General features: G+C 38.1%; 1 protein-coding gene across 1 annotated transcript in view; it reads right to left on the bottom strand.

The window, feature by feature from the left end:
• Nucleotides 1–20,771, bottom strand: part of faah.2 (fatty acid amide hydrolase, gene 2) — a 29,181-nt gene that overhangs the window by 7,851 nt on the left and 559 nt on the right. Inside the window, exons 2-8 of the mRNA NM_001011356.1 lie at nucleotides 11,484–11,597; nucleotides 8,400–8,543; nucleotides 7,911–8,044; nucleotides 6,072–6,278; nucleotides 4,095–4,135; nucleotides 3,594–3,718; nucleotides 2,864–2,989 (exon numbers count right to left, since the gene is read on the bottom strand). Coding sequence (NP_001011356.1) covers nucleotides 2,864–2,989; nucleotides 3,594–3,718; nucleotides 4,095–4,135; nucleotides 6,072–6,278; nucleotides 7,911–8,044; nucleotides 8,400–8,543; nucleotides 11,484–11,597 — 891 coding nt within the window. The remainder of the gene's footprint in view (nucleotides 1–2,863; nucleotides 2,990–3,593; nucleotides 3,719–4,094; nucleotides 4,136–6,071; nucleotides 6,279–7,910; nucleotides 8,045–8,399; nucleotides 8,544–11,483; nucleotides 11,598–20,771) is intronic.

The following is a 20,771-nucleotide window of genomic DNA, read 5'->3' as shown; positions in this document are numbered from 1 at the left end:
CCAACAAGTTCAACCCTTCCAAGTAAACCCAGAACACACAACCTATACTTACCAATCGATATACTCACATAAACTATTTATACCAACATCAATACTAACTGTAGATTTTAGTATCACAATAGCCTTGGATACTATGCTTGTTCAAAACTCATCCAGGCCCCTCTTAAAGGCATTAACAGAATCTGCCATTACAACATAATTAGGAAGGGCATTCCCCAACCTCACTACCCTCACCGTGAAAAACCACTTACGCTGCTTCAAATGGAAGCTCTGGTCTTCTAATCTGGAATTAGACAACTTGTTACAAAAAAACCCAGATCCTTCTCCATTAAGGATCCCCCAACACACTACCATTTAGTAGATAGTTCGCGTTTATACTATGTCTACTGAAGTGCATAACTTTGCACTTGTCAACACTGAACCTCATTTTCCATTTTGATGTCCAGTTTTCCAGTTTAATCAAATTGATCTGCAAAGTGGCAGCATCCTGCATGGCATTTATAGCTTTGCACAATTTAGTGTCATCAGCAAAAATAGAAACAGTACTTTCAATGCCCCTCCAGGTCATTAATAAACAAATTAAAAAGCAAAGGACAAAGAACTGACCCCTGCGGTACTCCACTAACCACACTGGCCCAATTAGAAAATGTTCCATTTACCACCATTCTCTTTAATCTACCCTTTAGCCAGCTCTCTATCCAATTACAAATATTATGTTGTAGACCAATATTCCTCAATTTTATCATTAACATTCTGTGAGGTACTGTATCAAATGCTGTTAGATGAAATCCACTGCCATTCCAGCATCAAGGTTCCTGCTCACCTCCTCATAAAAGGTAACTAAATTAGTCTGGCAAGATCTGTCACACATAAAACCATGCTGGCATAATCTTATAGTATTGTGATTTGCAATGTATTCAAGTACCCTATCCCTTATTACCCCTTCCAAAAGCTTTCCTACTACTGATGTCAGACTAACAGGCCTATAGTTTTCAGGCTGAGAACAGGATCTCTTTTTAAATAACGGCACCACATTAGCAATTTGCCAGTCTCTCTGCACCATGCCAGATCTCAATGAATCCTAACTTATGAGACTGGGATGATAAGAGTGTTTAAGTTAGACAGAATTGCTCTAGCCAAAAGATATATGAATAGAATAAAAGCTCCCATGAGCTGGGTCCTCCCCCCACTGCACCCTAACAATATCCAAATGAAACTGTGAATCAGTTTTGAAAAGTTTTTTGTCTGTATTTTGCTCTTATATTTGTATCCCTCTTTTCTGTAAAGCTCTATGTAAAATGAAGGCGCTATATAAATAATAATAATATAAATAAAGGCCACATTAAAGTTTATTACTCTACAACAATTCAGCACTGGACAGCTCCAATTACATTCCAACTGATGTCCAACAACTGCTAGTGCATTAGGTCAAGAAGTTTAGACTTAGGGCATAGCAACAGAGCTCATCCTACAAGCCGGATGTAGTTGTGAACTTATAAAAATAATGTCACGTTAAAATTTAATCTGTCTATCTGTAAACTACATGAAGCATTTGCCATCTGACACAGCATAACTTAGAAGGGAATAATGAATGCATATATAAAGTGTTCATTTTCTCCCAAAAGTTTATAAGCAGTCAGATGCAGATACATGAAAACAATATACTTTGACATGACCGCATGGAAGATCAGATTATGCAGCATCCTACAAAATCTCTGGATGCTGCATGCAGTTGCTGTGGCTAAGGCTATCCAAACAAACCCTTGTGTGTAGTACTACCCTTTGTTATTAGCTGAATTTATTTCCTATGTAGGAAAAGCATTAAATAAATAAAAGACATGCCTTCTATACTGTATTAGTCCCTGTTGCTAGTGCAGGGGTGGAGAATTATTATCAAATGTAAATGTCATACAAGCACAGGGAACCACTTCATTAGGATATGAAGGATATTAGGTCCATAAAATCTGTTGAGAAGCCATATCCAGCTCACCAGCTAGAAAATCCCCTAAAAGAATTGCTGATCTTGCCTGACAAACATAACAGAAAAATGCACTTTGTCAGAAGTAACAAAAAAATTCACTCCCTAAAGCATACAAAAGAGGCCATAACATCTTCAAAATAGATTTACATCATTTTAATCTAATTAACTAAACATTACAAATGTTTTTTAGGTACAAATAAAAAATTATTCAGATGGCTTTATAAAGGCAAACAAAAATGTACTATGCCTATTCCCTTGTCTTTTCTCTCTTTTTTTTCAAGGGACACTTTTTTAAGGCTGCAGTCCCAAGCATGGGACATAGGATGCTTATGTAGATAATATGGCCCTGAAGGACAAAAACCACTCCTGAGGTTGACTGGGAAGTTTGCCAGAAGGAGGACCATTAAGACCCCACCTAGCCTGTAAAATTGGTTAATATAAATGAGACCTTTTTTTTTTCTAAACTGCAGGGCTCTCTTGTTCAGCTCCAGAAAGTAGTAAAGTAACTCATACTCATACCACAGTCAAAGGTTTTTATGAGGTATGCCAATTAGCTTTGAATTTCAAGGCTATGCCATTTGGCATTGTTAAGGGCTATCTGGGTTGTCTGGCAATATAAGTTTAGATTTATACAAAGTAGCTTTTGCTTTCTTGGTTACTACACTTGACTACACTCTGGTTTTAAGCAGCTGGAAGATCTGTTTACACTTAATTTTATAATAAATTCAATGCAACCCCTTTTATTTGTAACTGAAAAAATGCAAAAAAATCTAGTAAAATAGCAAATGTTTTACACACTGAATATTTTTATATTAGAAGTGGGCTAGATTCTAGATTCAATTCTAGATGTTCTGTATGGTGTAAAGACTGCATCCAACATACTTTGTGGCCTGCTCTCTCTAACAGTTCTTTGGTCTCATGCACGGCACGTTTCATTGATGGAGTGGCCATTGTAGCATCATCTGTTTCATAATAACCAATGCGAAGAGGCCGAGTGCTGGAATAAATCTGAGAAAGTTGAGAAGTTAATCATTTGACTAGGTGATGATACAACAACATTGCTTTTATTATATATATAAATAAGTAACCACCTGTTATACCTGCCCAAACCGGCTAGCAATAAAACATTAAACTCTAAACCAGGAGGGTCAGATTCCTAGTCCTCAAGCTGCTCTAAAATACAGTTGCGAGTTTTCCCTAGGACTTGCAACAGCTGCTGAACTAGGACTTTAAAGAAGAACAACATCCTAAAAATGAATGGGTCTAGAAATTCCATATTTTATATACTGATCTTATGGCACCAGCCAGTCTCATGTATAAAGCTAACATGATTCATAAGAATGCCCCAAAACTACTCTCTGCTTGGCCAATGGTTCCTAATGTACCTTTGCTCTATTGGTAACCTTTGAAATGCCTGCTGCAAATTCTTGTATCCTATACTAACCTTCTCTTGGCAAAGGATAAAAGTTGCACTTACTGGACCAGTAGAGTAATGTTTCTATTCTATTGTTTAAAATGTGTGATAGAAAACCATTGCTCTCCAAAATGAACAACTGATTAAAGTGATAATGTAACACAAAAATGTATGCCATGTGTAATGGGGGGGCTATACCTCTTCGTTAAATGGCAGAGGTGGGATAGTTGGATCCAGCTGGAACATTTCTTCACACAGTAGAGCTCTCATACATAACACCAGACTGTCTACATCTCTTGCTAATGGTCCAATCATTGCTGCCACTAAAAGTAAAATATGAAAATTATGCATTGATCCAATCCTGACTTAAACATATTAAAATCATGTAAACATAACAGATATACAGCAAATGTGTGCCAATGGGCTAAAAAAGTTTCCATCTGAAACAAATCTGGTGGCAGAGGCTGGTGGTGCACTGACAGTGCAGTTACATGCATTACTCTGCACAAATAATTTTGATTTGACCTGCAAAGTAACTTATGTTTTAAGTGCTGGGGCTGCAAAAAGCAAATTTAGATAAAAACATATATCGAGAGCTGCTAAATGGACATCGCCCTATAATAAGTATAATATGTAACCATACAAAGGTATTTTCTCACAAGAAGTCACATGAAGACTGGATTTGTGCTTAAGTCTTACCTGATTTCTGTCCAGCTGAGCTAGTCTTCACTCCCAGCTTACTAAAAAAACAAACAGAAAATGACTTTCAAGAATATGTGTTGGCATTCAAAATTCTGAATTTAAATAGCAACTAAAGCCATAATATATTTCCTTTCATGGCAATGGGCAGCATGTAAGACAAACCTCACTAAACCTTCACGTCCCACTAGCAAAGTGTTTCATTAGAATATGCATTGTGCCAGAATGCAGGATTCCGGAGTGCATTCCAATAATAAGCACAGGACTTACAGGGGGGCTCCATATGATGTAAAAAAAAAAACTGAGACACATTTAGAAAATCAAAGTAGAAGGGCTGTATTTATTGATCACATCACTTTAAACACAATCAGTGCAGCCCCAGTAACTTGCAGTTATTAGAAGTGTCCCTGAAGTGATCTGGGAACCTTACTACAGAGGAACCTTGTAAGGTAAGTTTAAAGAGAAGAGTTTAGGATACCTGGAGTCAGTTTAAAACCAGAACTATAAGAAAACATGCTTACAAGAGAAAAAGTGTCTGTTTTACATAAAAAAAAACCTTTGTGGAATTGACTACATATAAACATGTGACCTATTTATTTAAATATAAATTAAATCTAGATACAAAAGGGAAAATTCAGAAAGAGTGAAAACATGCTAATGCTGATATTTTATTTAGTACTGCTGCATTTCCTAGTAGACCACTGGAGGTGACTAAAACAGCATTTGCATCCAATTCACTGGGAGAGAGTCTGGTTCGTCTAGTGACACACTGTGGGAACCATAGACCCCTTAGATCTTTATGGCAAATAATCTCCAGTCTAAAAACATAATAGTAGTCTTTCCAGTGATTAAACGGGAAATAAATCTACAAAAATAATCCTTCCATTGCTCTTATCTGTTTTTCCATTGCACGTTACAGTAGATGGCCAAATCTTAATTACAAGGGCCCAGTGAGAAGCTGGCTAACCTTGTTGCTCTCACACAGGGACATTACCGTGCAACATTTTTCTTGCCTTTATTAACCTGTTAGGTGTTCAGTGCTAAAAAAGAACAACTAGGACAAGAAGGATTCTCAACAGCTTAGATGAATAGTTACTGGGCAGTGTTGCCAACTTTGCAATTACTGGACTACAGCTGCCAACATACCATGTTAATTTTGATGTATCCTGAATTAAAAGTACAGCAATGTTTGACTAAAGTATGGTTGAGCAATAGTTTGCATTCCTTTGATTAGTTCTAGAAATGTAAAAAGTAGCTAACTGTTGCCATCTCGTGGTCTATCAAAATATTACAGCAAACCAATTCATATCGTCTTGTGCAACACATAAGAGCATTGATGGGTTATTAAGTAATATTAGATCAATACAAGTATAGGATCTATTATATGGCGTGCTTGGGACCTCGGATAAGTGATGTTTCCATCATTTGAATTTACAATACCTTAACAAGAAATCAACCCAAAAGGATTGTTTTGTCACCAATACAGATTCATACAGCTTAGTTATCCTCAAGTACAATATACTGTTTTGTTATTACAGAGAAAATTGAAATTATTTAGAAAAATTAGAATTATTTTCTTAAAGTTGATTCTATGGGAGATGGTCATCCCTAGTTTGGAGCTTTCTGGTTCATAGGTTCATGGATTAACAGAGACAAATTTATTCTTCATGCACAAAAATCTTCATGGAATAATGAGAGCTTCTTTGATGCTAAGCTCTTCAGAAGGGTACTTAGTTGCCCAGGTAAAGATTAGGTGAATATCCTAAAATTTAGGACATAAAACCCTTAACTGGGTAAACAAATCATTCATAAAATATGACAAGACAATTAGACAATGAGCAGTGCAAAAAGCTGAAATGCACCAAAAGTAAACCCCCACTAATCCAGTTTTAGATCTTTACCGACCACTAGATAACTAACTTTTAACTGCACACTCCCAAAAATGACAGTGCCCAGAGAAAAGCAGACAGAACAAACCTGAGTCTGTTTGCAGTGGGTTTAAAGCCACAGATACCACAGAAAGCACTTGGGAAACGTATGCTGCCCCCAATATCGGAGCCAATGCCAAGAATCGAGCCTCCTGCTGCAATGAGTGATCCCTCCCCTCCAGAGGATCCTCCTGGAGTCTTCTTATGGTTTAAAGGATTTAGTGTGCGGCCATAAATAGGATTGCTGCAGTCATAGCTGAGAACAAGATAGAGAGAGATTTATCCTTCTGTCTTTGTCATTAGAAAAACACAGAAGATAGCACCTTTTGTAAAAAAACATTTTCCATTTAAGGGACGGTCTTTTAAAGGAGAAAGAAAGGTAAAAACTAAGTAAGCTTTATCAGAAAGGTCTATGTAAATACAGCCATAAGCACTCACAGAAACGCTGCACTGACTTCTCTGAAAAAAGATTTCTTGTGTCTTTAATTCCTGTGCCACAGACAGGCAGCTTTTCTGCTCTCTGCCCTCTCCTGCTCCCCCCTCCCTCAAGAATGCTAAGAACTCCCTCCCCCCCCCTTAGGAATGTGGATCTGAGCCAATCAGCAGGAAGCTGACTCAAAGTCTTACTAACTGAGCATGTTCACTTGGTCTGGGTGTCTGTGCAGGAGTGAGGCACGATGGGAACTTTCTTTACACAGCTCAGTGTTTTTTCTTCCTGTTTGGCTTCTGATCGTCTGAACAGATGAAATATGGGGAGACTTAAGGGCACTATTGAGACAACTGAAGGTATGCCTGCAGCTTGAGATTAACTCTTTACTAGCCTTTCCTTCTCCTTTAAAAAAAAACAAGTCTGGAAGTCACATAAAAGGTATTATATTAAAATAAAATTTCACACTTTTATTTATTAAAACAGTTATAGTCAACAGATCAACAAAAGAGGGAGCAGAGGTAGAAGAAAAATATCTCTATAGTGCTCTAAACATTGCACACACAAAAAACTCTTTCTAACAGGCCTGTCTAAATAGATCAGCAGCTAATAATAACAAATAAGAAATGAAGAGTTAGGCTACCCCATAATTTGCAATAAATATTTTAAATAGAAAAGTATACAAGCTTTATAGAAAATAGACTATTTAATAATGTCACTTGGGCAAAACGGACAAAACAATATAATTTAAATGATATGAAGTTATAATTTGCTGAAGGCTACAGTAAAGGTTTTCAAGTGATCCATGCGGGTGTGCTGAGTTGCCCCTTTAATCACTTGGTAGCACCATAAGAAACAAAGGTTTGGGACCTTGACCAGTAGTCTAGCTGGAGTCGGGGCCAAAGATCTAAAAAAACATTACTGACTTCTTTCTTTAAATCTTTATTTTGTACTTGAATGGTTACATTTCTATTTCTATCTTTTAATGCCAAATATTTACCTTTCAAAAGTGAAACTTGGGAATTATTCATTGGGCTGAGTTTTGAATTAACAAGGCATTATCAATATTTTGTATTAAAATAAAGCTGAAGAATGTAGACATGAAGGTAGGCAGAATATTGAATCCACTGCTTCTACCATTATTGGCAATCCATATGAGTAAAAGTACTTTTTTCTGGACCGGCTTTCCAGACTGCACCATTCTGTTTCCAACAGAAGACTGAATATTCTAAATTATGTAACTGTTAGGGGTATAAGTTTAGGTCTTATGGTTTGAATTAGAATTAGACATGCGGTTATGGGGGTTCAATAATATTAATAGGTAATCAGTTACTTTATTCTACATGAACATGTTGGACCTTTCAAGAATATTATTGCTGAAACAGAATTGTGGACATGTAAGGTTTCCCCCAAAAACAGCACCCATAAAACATATAAGTCTTAAAAAAAATGAGAAATTACTTTAACATTGATTGAGGTATATTGGTTTTCATAAACGGAAGAGCTCCTTGTACTTTCAACACCTTCGCAATAACACTGTCTTCACAGGCTGGACGGTTCAACTGATTAAGTAGACCAAGGGTGGAATCATGCCCCTGGGGAAAAAACAAAAAAGATTCCAATAAGGCCTAGTTGTTTACATAGAAAAATATCTATAGCCCAGACTTAATAGCACTTTGAAGGGGTTGAGGGCACAACCACAATCACAACATGATTCCAATGCATGGATGCAGGACTGCATCTTTTAACTTATTAAAATAATCTTCCATTTGTTACAGAACCAAATCCCTTGCATAACATTATCTAAGATGCAAGCGATTCTGTAAGATGTAGTTCTGCAATTAATTACATCTGCTAAAGTCAGTGGGAAATGAAGGAAGGAAGCATAAACAAAGCATATTTATATTTATGTCATTAGAACATATTTTAATAACCTCAGAAGAGACATACTGTATAATTGAAGTTGTCCTTCAGACTTATGGGCACGCCATAGAGAAGGCCTTTCGTTTTTTGACCCCTAAGATGCACCAACTGGGTCTCACACTCTGGTAGGTAATCAGTCACACAGTTCAGCTCAGAAGTGACATCCAAGGCCTGGGGAAGTATAGGAGGCAACAGTTGGCATAAGCAGCTGAAAAGTACATGTGAACACACTGTGTGTGTGTGCATGACTAACATGACTTACTCTGGTAAGATATTAAGCACAATAAAATAACAGTAAAGCACAACCTGCATAGGCATACTGGATTAGATCCTCAGGGACAACAAATAACTTGCAAACAGTAATTCAAATTCCTTTAAACCCCTCCAGGACTTCAGCCCTGAGTTGACTGGGACTGGCTGTGATCATCTCTGGTCACAGAGCCCAGAGATCAACCCAAAGGCAGTCCTGGGTGTTGGGTCAGTGAAGTCCTGGCGAACATAAGAAGTCCACTGTCTCTGCCATTATCCATTTGCTGCTTCCCGGCATGATCCAATTTATACTACTGGTGTTGGCAATGATATATGATGTATACCAGCTAAATACTATTTTAATCAAATACTGACGTTGGGTGAATTTGATTTTATTTTTTAAGTCCTTGAGTACAATACTTTGTTTACAGATATTGAGTGAATGTTAAATAATGGGGCCCCTATTGTAAAATGTAAGGGATAAGTCACCAAGGAGTTTCATAAACACATAAAGGCACAATGCTGAAGGTCGCTTTTATACAGGTCACGGAACTCCAAGGTGACTTTAAATACCCTCATACAGGGAGTACATTATTTATTACAATACACAAGTTTCAGTCATGTGACAGAAATTACTAAGCACTGCACATCACTAAGCACTGATTATAACTGATGAGTTCAGATTACCTTTATTGTATGTATGTATGTGTGTATATACATATATATATATATATATATATATATACATATATGTTTGTAGTTAATTTGGCCAGATCAGTTGCACTTCCATTGTATTTGTATACTTTATTTAGCCTTGGAGTGCTCCCACAACCTCTTTTTGTGTATTTATATATATATATATATATATATATACTGCTCAAAAAAACAAAGGGAACACAAAAATAAGACATCCTAGATCTGAATGAATGAAATATTCTTATTAAACACTTCCTTGGAAATCAAATTTATCAACCCATGGAGGTCTGGATTGGGAGTCACTCAAAATTAAAGTGGAAAAAAACACTACAGGCTGATCGAACTTTGATGTAATGTCCTCAAAACAAGTCAAAATGAGGCTCAGTAGTGTGTGGCCCCCACGTGGCTGTATGACCTTCCTACAACACCTGGGCATGCACCCACACAAATGGCTCAGGTAGTGCAGCTCATCCAGGATGGCACATCAGTGCGAGCTGTGGCAAGAAGTTTTTCTGTGTCTGTCAGCGTAGTGTCCAGAGAATGGAAGCGCTACCAGGAGACAGGCCAGTACATCAGGAGACATGGAGGAGGCCGTAGGAGGGCAACAACCCAGCAGCAGGATCGCTACCTTCGCCTTTGTGCAAGGTGGAACAGGAGGAGCATTGCCAGAGCCCTGCAAAATTACCTCCAGTGGGCCATAAATGTGCATGTGTCTGCTCAAACAGTCAGAAACAGACTCCATAAGGGTGGTAAGAGGGCCCTGCATCCACAGGTGGGGGTTGTGCTTACAGCCCCTTGACCAGGGAACACCAAAATTGGCAAATTCGCCACTGGCGCCCTGTGCTCTTCACAGATGAAAGCAGGTTCACACTGAGCACATGTGACAGACGTGACAGAGACTGGAGACGCCGTGGACAACGTTCTGCTGCCTGCAACATCCTCCAGCATGACCGGTTTGTCAGTGGGTCAGTAATGGTGTGGAGTGGCATTTCTTTGGGGGGGCCGCACAGCCCTCCATGTGCTCGCCAGAGGTAGCCTGACTGCCATTAGGTACCGAGATGAGATCCTAAAACCCCTTGTGAGACCATATGCTGGTGCGGTTGGCCCTGGGTTCCTCCTAATGCAAGACAATGCTAGACCTCATGTGGCTGGAGTGTGTCAGCAGTTCCTGCAAGATGAAGCCTCCCCAGACCTGAATCCAATTGAGCACATCTGGGAAATCATGTCTCGCTCCATCCACCAACACCATGTTGCACCACAGACTGTCCAGGAGTTGGTGGATGCTTTAGTCCTGGTCTGGGAGGAGGTCCCTCAGTAGACCATCCGCCACCTCATCAGGAGCATGCCCAGGAGTTGTAGGGAGCGTGGAGGCCACACACTACTGAGCATCATTTTGACTTGTTTTAAGGACCTTACATCAAAGTTGTATCAGCCTGTAGTGTTTTTTTCCACTTTAATTTTGAGTGTGACTCCAAATCCACACCTCCATGGGTTGATAAATTTGATTTTAATTTTTGTGTGATTTTGTTGTCAGCACATTCAACTATGTAAAGAACAAAGTATTTAATAATAATATTTCATTCGTTCAGATCTAGGATGTCTTACTTTTGTGCTCCCTTTATTTTCTTGAGCAGTGTATATATATATATATATATATATATACTGTATATATACATGGCAACAGTAAGTAAATAAAATAAAAGTATACTGAGAATTTAAAAGAGTAGCTATATTAACAGTAGTAATGTATCAAATCACCAGTTTAAGAAGTGAATGTACAAGGGGAATAATGACATGCATGACAGCACTGAATAAAAGTTACAGTACAGCTAATTACACTCAACTCCAGGGGCTGATGAACTGAAGAAATCTGAAAGAATGGATTTGATCACATTAGATTGCACTGTATATTCCTTCTGCATATACCTTCTTTTATTGATCTTCAAATACCGTTATCTGACTGACAAAAGTAGGACCAAATACTGGATGTGTACAATTACAATAACATATTACTTTACTAATATATATATATATATATATATTCAGGGTTATGTGCATGCATATAAGGAACAGGAGCTATTTTGAGAGACTGTCTATTTTCCTCATGATATATATATATTATGAGATTCCCATTATAAATGAACCTGATCACTTTTGCATACATACTTTTCTCATGTAGGAATGAAGAACCATTTCTGGAGAAAGGGAACCATCCTTCAGCTTACTGGCCAGCTCAGGCAGAGACAGAGACAAGATACCTTCTGGATCAGCTACTGGATGCTAAGAAAAAGAACATACCAATAATTTAGAGGCTTATAAGATCAATCACCCACTGGCAAACTCAAAGGCAAGGAATAAAACAACAAACCCCTGTTCAAAAACAGCCACAAGTCAGGCCACACATTTCTAAAATTCCCTCCATAAGTAGGATACCCCATAATGTGGGAAAAATAGTAAAAATAACCTAACTGCATTTGAGGGTTTTGATGTCCCTTTAACGAAAAGGATGTTCCTTTGATGCAAATTTGCATATATACTTGTATGATATGTGACAGATACAGTATTTATATATACATAGCAGTATGACTGGTTTTGAGTTTTCAGTCTCTATAGCTATATTTAATAGATTGTGTTCTGTAAAAAGACAATTAAGTCACCACTCCTACTGCTCCCTATATAATAAAAATGATTCTCCCATATTAAACACTGTAGAAAAAGTCAGTAATATGTAATCAGCCATTCTGAAAGACAACTGACCAAATAGTATAAATCTGGCACAGATAAAAAGCACGACCAGTTGTTCATTAAGACTGAATTAGTTACACAGGAGCTAAATTGCTATACTGGATTAACCCATATTATTATCAGAAATTAGTTTTGATTATATACTACAGGATTGAAAATGAAAGCATATTACATTTGATTAGTTGATATAAGTAACTGCATTAGTGCAAATAAGCTTTAGTAAATAAGCAACTTTGCACCATTATTCTGCCATGGTAACTAGCAATACCCAATAGTTTTAAACAGGGCCGGAACTAGGGGTAGGCAGAAGAGGCAGCTGCCTAGGGCGCAAACACTGGGGGGGCGCCAAGCAGGAGCCTCTCCTGCCTACCCCTAGCTCCTTTTTCATTGCCCCCGCTGCTTGTCAATAAGCGGTGGGGGCAATGAACTTTCGCGTAGCCGCTGCCCCCCCCTCCCCCGGAACTGCGCATGCGTGCTGAAACGCGAGGGGGGGAGGTGCAGGGGCGAGGTGGCCGACCGGGTTGCCTAGGGCGCCCGGTCGGCTTGGCCCGCCCCTGGTTTTAAAGGACATTATATAAATATACTTTTAAATGTAATTGCTATTGAAAGAAACTCCTGGTTATGAACAATGTTGCAAAAGCCAGTCTCCTCCAGCAAGACAGGTCTGTCAATTAGTCATGTCGGGAAAAACCCAAACCCGCCTGCAACCTGCAATCGATGTGCCGAGGTCGGCCCAACCCACGGGTATCGGGCTGGCCCACACATCACTACTGTCAATATGCTGGCTTGTGTTGCATTGTTTTATAAGAAGAGAAAAGGAGCAGGCAAACACTGATTTTAATAGCAATTATTAAAAGTAACTTAAAGACCATTACAAATTTGTAATAAATGAAATTTGCAAAGTTGCTTAGAAGTATGGTTTCCTTTATTAAGCAAAGTTTTTTTGGGATGACATGTCCTTTAATAAATATAAAAGATTTTTCAGCTGCAAAAAAGCCACTTATACCCATGTTAAACACAACCCAACCTGGAGACAATGGGACAGATTTATCAAAAAGTGAAAATAGAGCTTGTCACAATGAAATTCCTCCACTCTCTGTTCATTTCTATGGGGTTTTCAAAAAGACTGATTTATAGATGGGCAAAATTTGAGAATTCACCCTTTTCATAATTACCTATTTCATAACAAAATCCCATAGAAATGAATAGAGAGTGCCTATATTTCAATGCACCAATATCCACCTACTTTACATCTGCTTTGCAACCATATAGCATTGCATTGTCTCCAAAAACTAAAAAAGGTCACAAAGGCTTATTCAGGTGTGTGAGGTCCTCAAATAACAAGAAGTGACAAGGTCATCACATCCCTCTTCCATGCAATTTAATCATCAGTTCATGCCTGCCACTATCTGGTTTTCTTTCTAGAGCAGAAAGAATGGAAAAAATCTACACTTTTTGTAGTCAGATGGTCTAATATTATGTATTATTAAGGGGTTGAATCTAGTTCAGGCAGACACTTACATTCAAGTGAATCCCTAATCCTGAAAAGATAAAATCTTCATATAATTAGAGTATAGATTCCCTTAATGTTGTTCTTTGCCTTCTCCCTTTAATCATATTTGTTATAGCTGCATTTTTCCCATTATATTTTCAAATAGTTCTGTCACCACTCCTTTTTCTTTCAATTGAAATGCTTATCCAATGTTCCAACCAATGTTTCTATGCAATATAATTTAGATGAATAGATAACAAAGGGGATAACAAAGAATATATACCTGTTTGTATGAACTAGTTACTCAGAAAGCAGAAGAAAAATGCTAATGCAGCAGTACTAGGTAACTTATAAAGATAATTTGTTCTACTGTAACCTTAATAGTCCCCTGACAGATATATCACTATGAAAGAACAGAGCACTCACCTCTCTTTGTCTCTCTGTTTTGTTAGCACAATGGTATTATATATGGGTAACATTAGTATTGTAAATGTTAAAATGAAAGAATTATTGTATGCCTTATGTAACACTGAATGCTGGCCAGTTAAATAATCTGCGAGTACAAATAAAAACAAAGGTTTATCAGTAGTATGCACAAATATGCCTTCTCACTAACTTACATAGACTATGGGGGCCATTTACTATCAGTAAGATTTTTCTGATTTGGATTATTTAGTGCTAAGTCACAACTTTTTTGAGATTTACTATGTGACAAAACCAAGTTCGAAAATAATCTAAAACTTATCGAGATCATGTAGAAGTCAATAGCGGATTTTCTGTTTGCTACCAAGGTGATACAACATTAACTTCCCCTTTACGTGAGGAAATAACATTGACCTTGTTATTAATGTCACAATGCAAAACAAAGTAAGCTTACGGAAATATAAAATTTCACCATACCAACAGAAAAAGGATTTACCTGTAACAAATTAAAACAAGTGTAACTTAGTATTACTTTTCTAGAATGTTTAATATTTACTAAGCCACTACTTATCTGACAATACCCAAATTAAATCCTGTACTTTGAACAGAACAGGCACAGATTTGTTGCAAATGATTACACTTTGCAAGGTCAAGTAAGAAAGGAGATCTACAGGCATTCCTGTAGTTTCAGAACAAGAATGTGAGATGTTTATCCAGAAGCAGAGGCAGTTATAAAATGGGAAAGGTATTTTATTATCTATAAAGCGACACATATATCAGATGTAACCCAAAGAGGAAAGACACTCAGATGTTTCAATAAAGTACAGCATTTAATGCAGAAAGGAAGGCTGCTCTCTCTGCAATAAAAAGGTTATTAGTCCAAAACGTACAAAAATTAAAAAAAAAAAAAAATACCCTAAATAGTATTCATTAAAACTATGGGTACATGCTCTCTTCACCTCTTGTATCGGTTATTGATTGCTTTATATGTTACTCTGTATGTTCAATGTATGAAACCCACTTATTGTACAGCGCTGCGGAATATGTTGGCGCTTTATAAATAAATGTTAACAATAATAACGCAATAGTTGTGCCACAATACACAATATACATCCAATAAAAATTTTATTGGTGTAAAAATGCAGACTACGCAGCATGTGCTTGTCAACATCTGGAATTATTTATTTCCATAATTAATTAATGAGCTATGACAGGACAGTCTCTACGCAGAACCACTTGCAGTGTTTAAAGGAACAGTAACACCAAAAAATGAAATTGTTTTAAAGTAATTATTTCATAATGTATAGATGCCCTGCACTGTTTAAAGTTGTGTATTTGGTTCAGGAACACTACTATAGTTTATATAAATAAGTTGCTCTATAGCCATGGGGGCAGCCATTCAAGATGGAAAAAGGAGAAAAGGCACAGGTTACATAGCAGATAACAGATAAAACACCATTATATTCTACAGAGCTTATCTGTTATCTGCTAAGAAACCTGTGCCTTTATCTCCCTTGAATGGCTGCCCCCATGGCTACACAACAGCTTTGTTTATATAAACCACAGTAGTATTTCAGGCAAACACACAATTTTTACCAGTAAAGGGCAACAGTACATTATATTGTAATTACTTTTATACATTTTAATTTTTTGGTGTTACTGTTCCTTTAAATGTGCATAATATCTGAATAAGTGTATGACATTGGTACCACATTGGTAAACATAGGTGAACTATAACCGTCCCAGTTCAAAAAGTACAGTAATGGGTAATTGGTAATGAACCATTGGCAGGGAAGGGGTTCAGACCACGATCATACATTAAGGTGCAGATTTATTAAAATGTGAGTTTTGAGCTTAATACATTAAAACTCACCCATGTTCTAGTCTTTCCTACGGGATTTTTAGAAGTATATTTATCAAATGGTGAGTTCTAACTTTCACCCATTGATAAATACGCTTCTGAAAAAACCATAGGAATGAATAGAAGAAGGGTGAGTTTTTATGTATTAAGATCTAAACTCACACTTTAATAAATCTGCCCCTTAGGGGCACATTTACTAACCCACGAACGGGTCGAAATGAGTCCGATTGCGTTTTTTTCGTAATGATCGGTATTTTGCGATTTTTTTGGTATTTTTTGCGATTTTTTCGGCGTCTTTACGAATTTTTCGTTACCAATACGATTTTTGCGTAAAAACGCGAGTTTTTTGTAGCCATTACGAAAGTTGCGTAAAATCTGTCGATTTTTCGTAGCGTTAAAACTTGCGCAAAAAGTTGCGCTTTTTCCGTAGTGTTAAAATTTACGCGAAACTTCGCACCTTTTAAGTTTTAACGCTACGAAAAAGGCGCAACTTTTCGCGTAAGTTTTAACGCTACGGAAAAATCGGGCGATTTTACGCAACTTTCGTAATGGCTACGAAAAACTCGCGTTTTTATGCAAAAATCGTATTGGTATTGGCAAAAAATACGAAAAAGTCGCAAAATGTTCGTTTTCAAGTCGGAACTTTTCCAATTCGGGTCGGATTCGTGGGTTAGTAAATCAGCCCCTAAGTGTGATAAGCAAGTAACTGGTGGCAATATGATCAACTGGCTTAGCAACCTTGGGTAGGAAAGAACACAAGCTGAAGGTGTGCACATGAGAGACAACATTTGGAAGTGATCAGGGCTATTAAAGTATTATGTAGAAAAGACTATTCTGAGATAATTTGCACTTTGAATATTATTATTATATCTTTATTCCTATATAACTGCAAGTTCTTTGTGAGAGCAATAACAGATGTTTTTTTATACTGTCAGAGCAATTTACTGATAACAACATAATAAATAGCACTGTTTTGAGGGGAAAAGATGAAACTTATTAACATTGGTGGCATATACTGTAGCTGCTCTTATGGCATATAGTCTTTTTTGTACTTCTTTACTAGCAGTTAAAATATGGTGGAGCACACACTATTGCCTTGAATGTATATGCCCAATATGAATCCATAAATTTAAGATTAAGACAATCATGGAATCCTTCATAAGATTCAGCCAAGTACTGAATTCAAATCTAATATGTTCATTTGCATATTCAGATTCAATCAACAATTATTTTGTAACCTGTAAAATATTGCCATTAGTGGGTTCAGTCAGGGTCGGACTGGGGGGTGCAGGGCCCACCGGGGCTCCTGCCCCAGGGGCCCTGCAGGTGCCCCAGCCGCGTCCCCTAACCCCCCCAGGGGCCCCCCTACCCCCCCGCAGGGCCCCCGCCTGACGTCCTCCCTGAGCGCGTATAAATTGAATGCGTCGGGGAGGAACAGTCAGTAGCAGGGAGCGCCGGCGAAGGTCGGACTGGGCCGCTGGGGCCCACTAGGGCCGGGGCCCACCGGGATTTTTCCCGGTGTCCCGGCGGCCCAGTCCGACCCTGGGTTCAGTGTTATACAAGGAGCTACTAGTAGCAGCTACTTGTCATGGCTACAAAAATAAACAATGCTGATCATTTACTGATAATTGTCTCTACGTGTGAAGTAGTAGAGGTATCTGCTACTAAGTAGCTCTGTGTGTTCACTCTTAATAGTCACACGCCTTGTTATAGCAGGGAAATTAATATTTTCTGGGGGGTTTTTGCACTCACCAGAGGACTTCCATTTGGCATGTTCTGCCCCTGTTACTGTATGCACACATATATGGATGGTAACAGGCAACATCTGCAGTTTCTTCAGCAGAAGAGTAAATGCTGTGTGTGATATTAGTCATGTGGTATTTGAAGGGCTGCCATCTGTAATCATGAAACCCCATGCTAATTTGGCAATTAAAATAAATGCCCCAGACACACATTGCCATGCCCCCTGATCCAAATAGCACAGAAATACCGGCACAACAGGACCGTTATTTCTGTGCTATTTTGATCATGGTGGAGAGTGCCGAAGTCTCTCTAAATACTGTGCACCAGGTGGAACAGAGTGGAAAGGCCAGGGTGTGCTGGTGAGTGTGGATTGGCATGCTCCCTGATCCACCTTGCCTGTAACTTCATAACTAAAACACAATCTTTCATCTCATCAATTACTAAGAAAACATATCAAATAAACAATATGCAGGCCAGACCAGTAGAAAATAAAAACAAAGTATTCAAGGACATATTGTAAATATTATTGATGAAAAATGTAGTACAACTGTAGCTAGACACTTTTCTGAATGCTCTAATAGATTTCTATCCAATTTAATGGCTACAGGTATAGACAGAATTATCCCATACCCTCGTGGAAGTAATATTATTAATGCCCTTATAAAGAAAAAAACAAAGTGGATTTTTATTTATATACGAGACAACCGGAAGGTCTAAACTTTGATTATGATGTTTCATGTTATGTATAACTAAAATTCTGTGTGCCTAATGTTGGATACCATTCTTCAAAAACTATTGTGCCTAATGTTGGATTCCATTCTTCAAAAGCCTTTGTACTTAAACACATGTGCTTTTCCTTTTAAGTGACCATAATTGCCACATGATTAACTTTAATTATATGTACCATTGTGATTGGTCAACCCCTCTGAAATGCGATTGGCTATCTTTGCTTTAACCCTTTCACTGCCAGCCGTTTTGGACCAAAGTGGAACTTCTACTGCCAGACAGTTTTTGAACATTTTGCACTGTTTCACTTTAGGGGCCTTTCCTCGGGGGGACTTTTAGTTTACCCAGGAAAACAATATATTGTTTTTTTTTCAGGACAAACTAAGCTTTCAATATATGGTAGAATTTTGGTGTAATTCCAATTCTGTAACAAGATATAGACCTCTAAATGTCTAAAAAAAATTAAAAAAATAATATTTTTCATAATATAAACACACATACCAGAAACAAAAAGTATTTTATGCACAAAAATAAAACTGATTTGGAAAGTCCCATGTCTCCTGAATGTGCCAATACCAAATACATATAGTTTTATGGAGATTTCTCACTTGTACAGGTCAAAATCTCCCAGCAGTACACTACCAAATTTCCAAAGCACTGCTCCAGAAAGCTGCATACTTTAGATTTCAAGGCCAAAACTTCCACTAACAGGAGGTTTATCCTAGAAAATTACACATTTCTGGAAAGAACAGATTCTGGGGAATACAGAATAGGCACAACTGTCTGTCTACTCCAAACTATCAAGTCGCAATGGTTTCCTAAAATTATAGGTTTTTATCAAAATTTGTGATGTTTTTAAAAATCGCTTCAAAGCTTCCAGTCTATAGTATCTTATCTCCTACAGGTCATAAAGTAACCAAATAAAACACCCTAAATATGCATGCCAGGGGGCGACTGAACAGTTTGATGCCCAATATGTATAGGTTTACCTAAGTATGTGGCATGTAGGGGCCCCAATGTGAACATACCCCCATATGATCAATCATTTCTGTAATTTCAGCTCGTGCAAAATCAACACATTTACATAATTATATGTGGGATAATGCTAGTAAAAAGTACACTCACCCCAGAAAGTCATATATTTTTGGAAAGTACACATTCCCCTGAATTCAAAATGGGTACCTATGTCTATCTACTCCAAAGTACCAAGCTGCAAAGCTTTCCTAAAGCTAGCAATTTTGATGAAATTTCCAAAAATCCCTTCAAAGCTTTCAGTTTCCAGCACCTTATCTCCCACATAGCATTAGGTACCAAGATAAAACACCCTAAATATGAACTCCAGGGGTCCACTGAACAGTTTGATGCCCAATATGTATATGTTTACCTAAGTATGTGGCATGTAGGGGCCCCAATGTGAGAAGTTGGGGACAGGGCCCCCTAGAACGAGGTCTAGTAAGCACAGCAGGTCTGTTATAGCACTTTCTAGGAAAGTGACATAGTCAGCTCTAGTAAGCAAGGGCAGGTTAATAGCCAAAGGAAAGTTAGTTCTGGGAGTATTTCTCCTATCTGGCAATGTTGCCTCAGAGTAGGGATAGTGACAGGCCAGAATATACCCTGATCCCTACTCACCCGGAGGACTCATATACTAGAGGTTATCAACCTGAAGGATCAGATATCTACCCAGACTACCTCCACAGGGGGCATTGATCTGACTGGTGTATTTACCCTGCCCAGGCTCTACCAAGAGGTGGGATAAAACGGTGTACACCCTCTCTTCTTCCTCAGAGTGCACTATCAGTTAACATCTACCTTTGCCTGTCTGTGAGTATTTGATTACCCAGCTTGTAACTGTCTTGGACAATAAACTTGTATTATAGTTAAACAGCAAGAACCTCTCTGGCATCCATATTTACACCTGCACTACACAGCTACAGTGACTACACCCTCGGCTACGCTCAGGTCTCTTCCACCTAAGGAAAGGTCCATCCTGTTTAAGGGAGTCGCATGTAACCCATGCTCTCACCTAAATACTAGCCTGGATTTACCTAGATATAGCCAAAAAAGCGTTACAGATTTTACCTTAAATATTGAGCTACTTTGAGACTTTTATTTTGGAGTTCCGAAGTGCCTGCCTATTTCTCGATTTCCTATATGGATGGTAACAGGCAACATCTGCAGTTTCTTCAGCAGAAGAGTAAATGCTGTGTGTGACATTAGTCATGTGGTATTTGAAGGGCTGCCATCTGTAATCATGAAACCCCCTCCACCCAATTAAAAGAAATGCCCCAGACACACATTGCCATGCCCCTGATCCACCTTGCCCCTCTTTATATCAAAACCCCACCTGTTGCCCAAACATGGAGTGTTCAAGTGATATGAAGGAATAGAAGGACTTGGGTTACTAAATTGGTGGTGAATAGGAGTATTTGACTTGCGTGGGCAACAAAGTAAAGGCTCTAGAGTC

The sequence above is a fragment of the Xenopus tropicalis genome, chromosome 4, assembly GCF_000004195.4.
Source record: "Xenopus tropicalis strain Nigerian chromosome 4, UCB_Xtro_10.0, whole genome shotgun sequence".
NCBI lineage: Eukaryota > Metazoa > Chordata > Amphibia > Anura > Pipidae > Xenopus > Xenopus tropicalis.
Note: the sequence above shows the minus strand (reverse complement) of the source record. Positions and strands in the feature narration are given on the sequence as shown.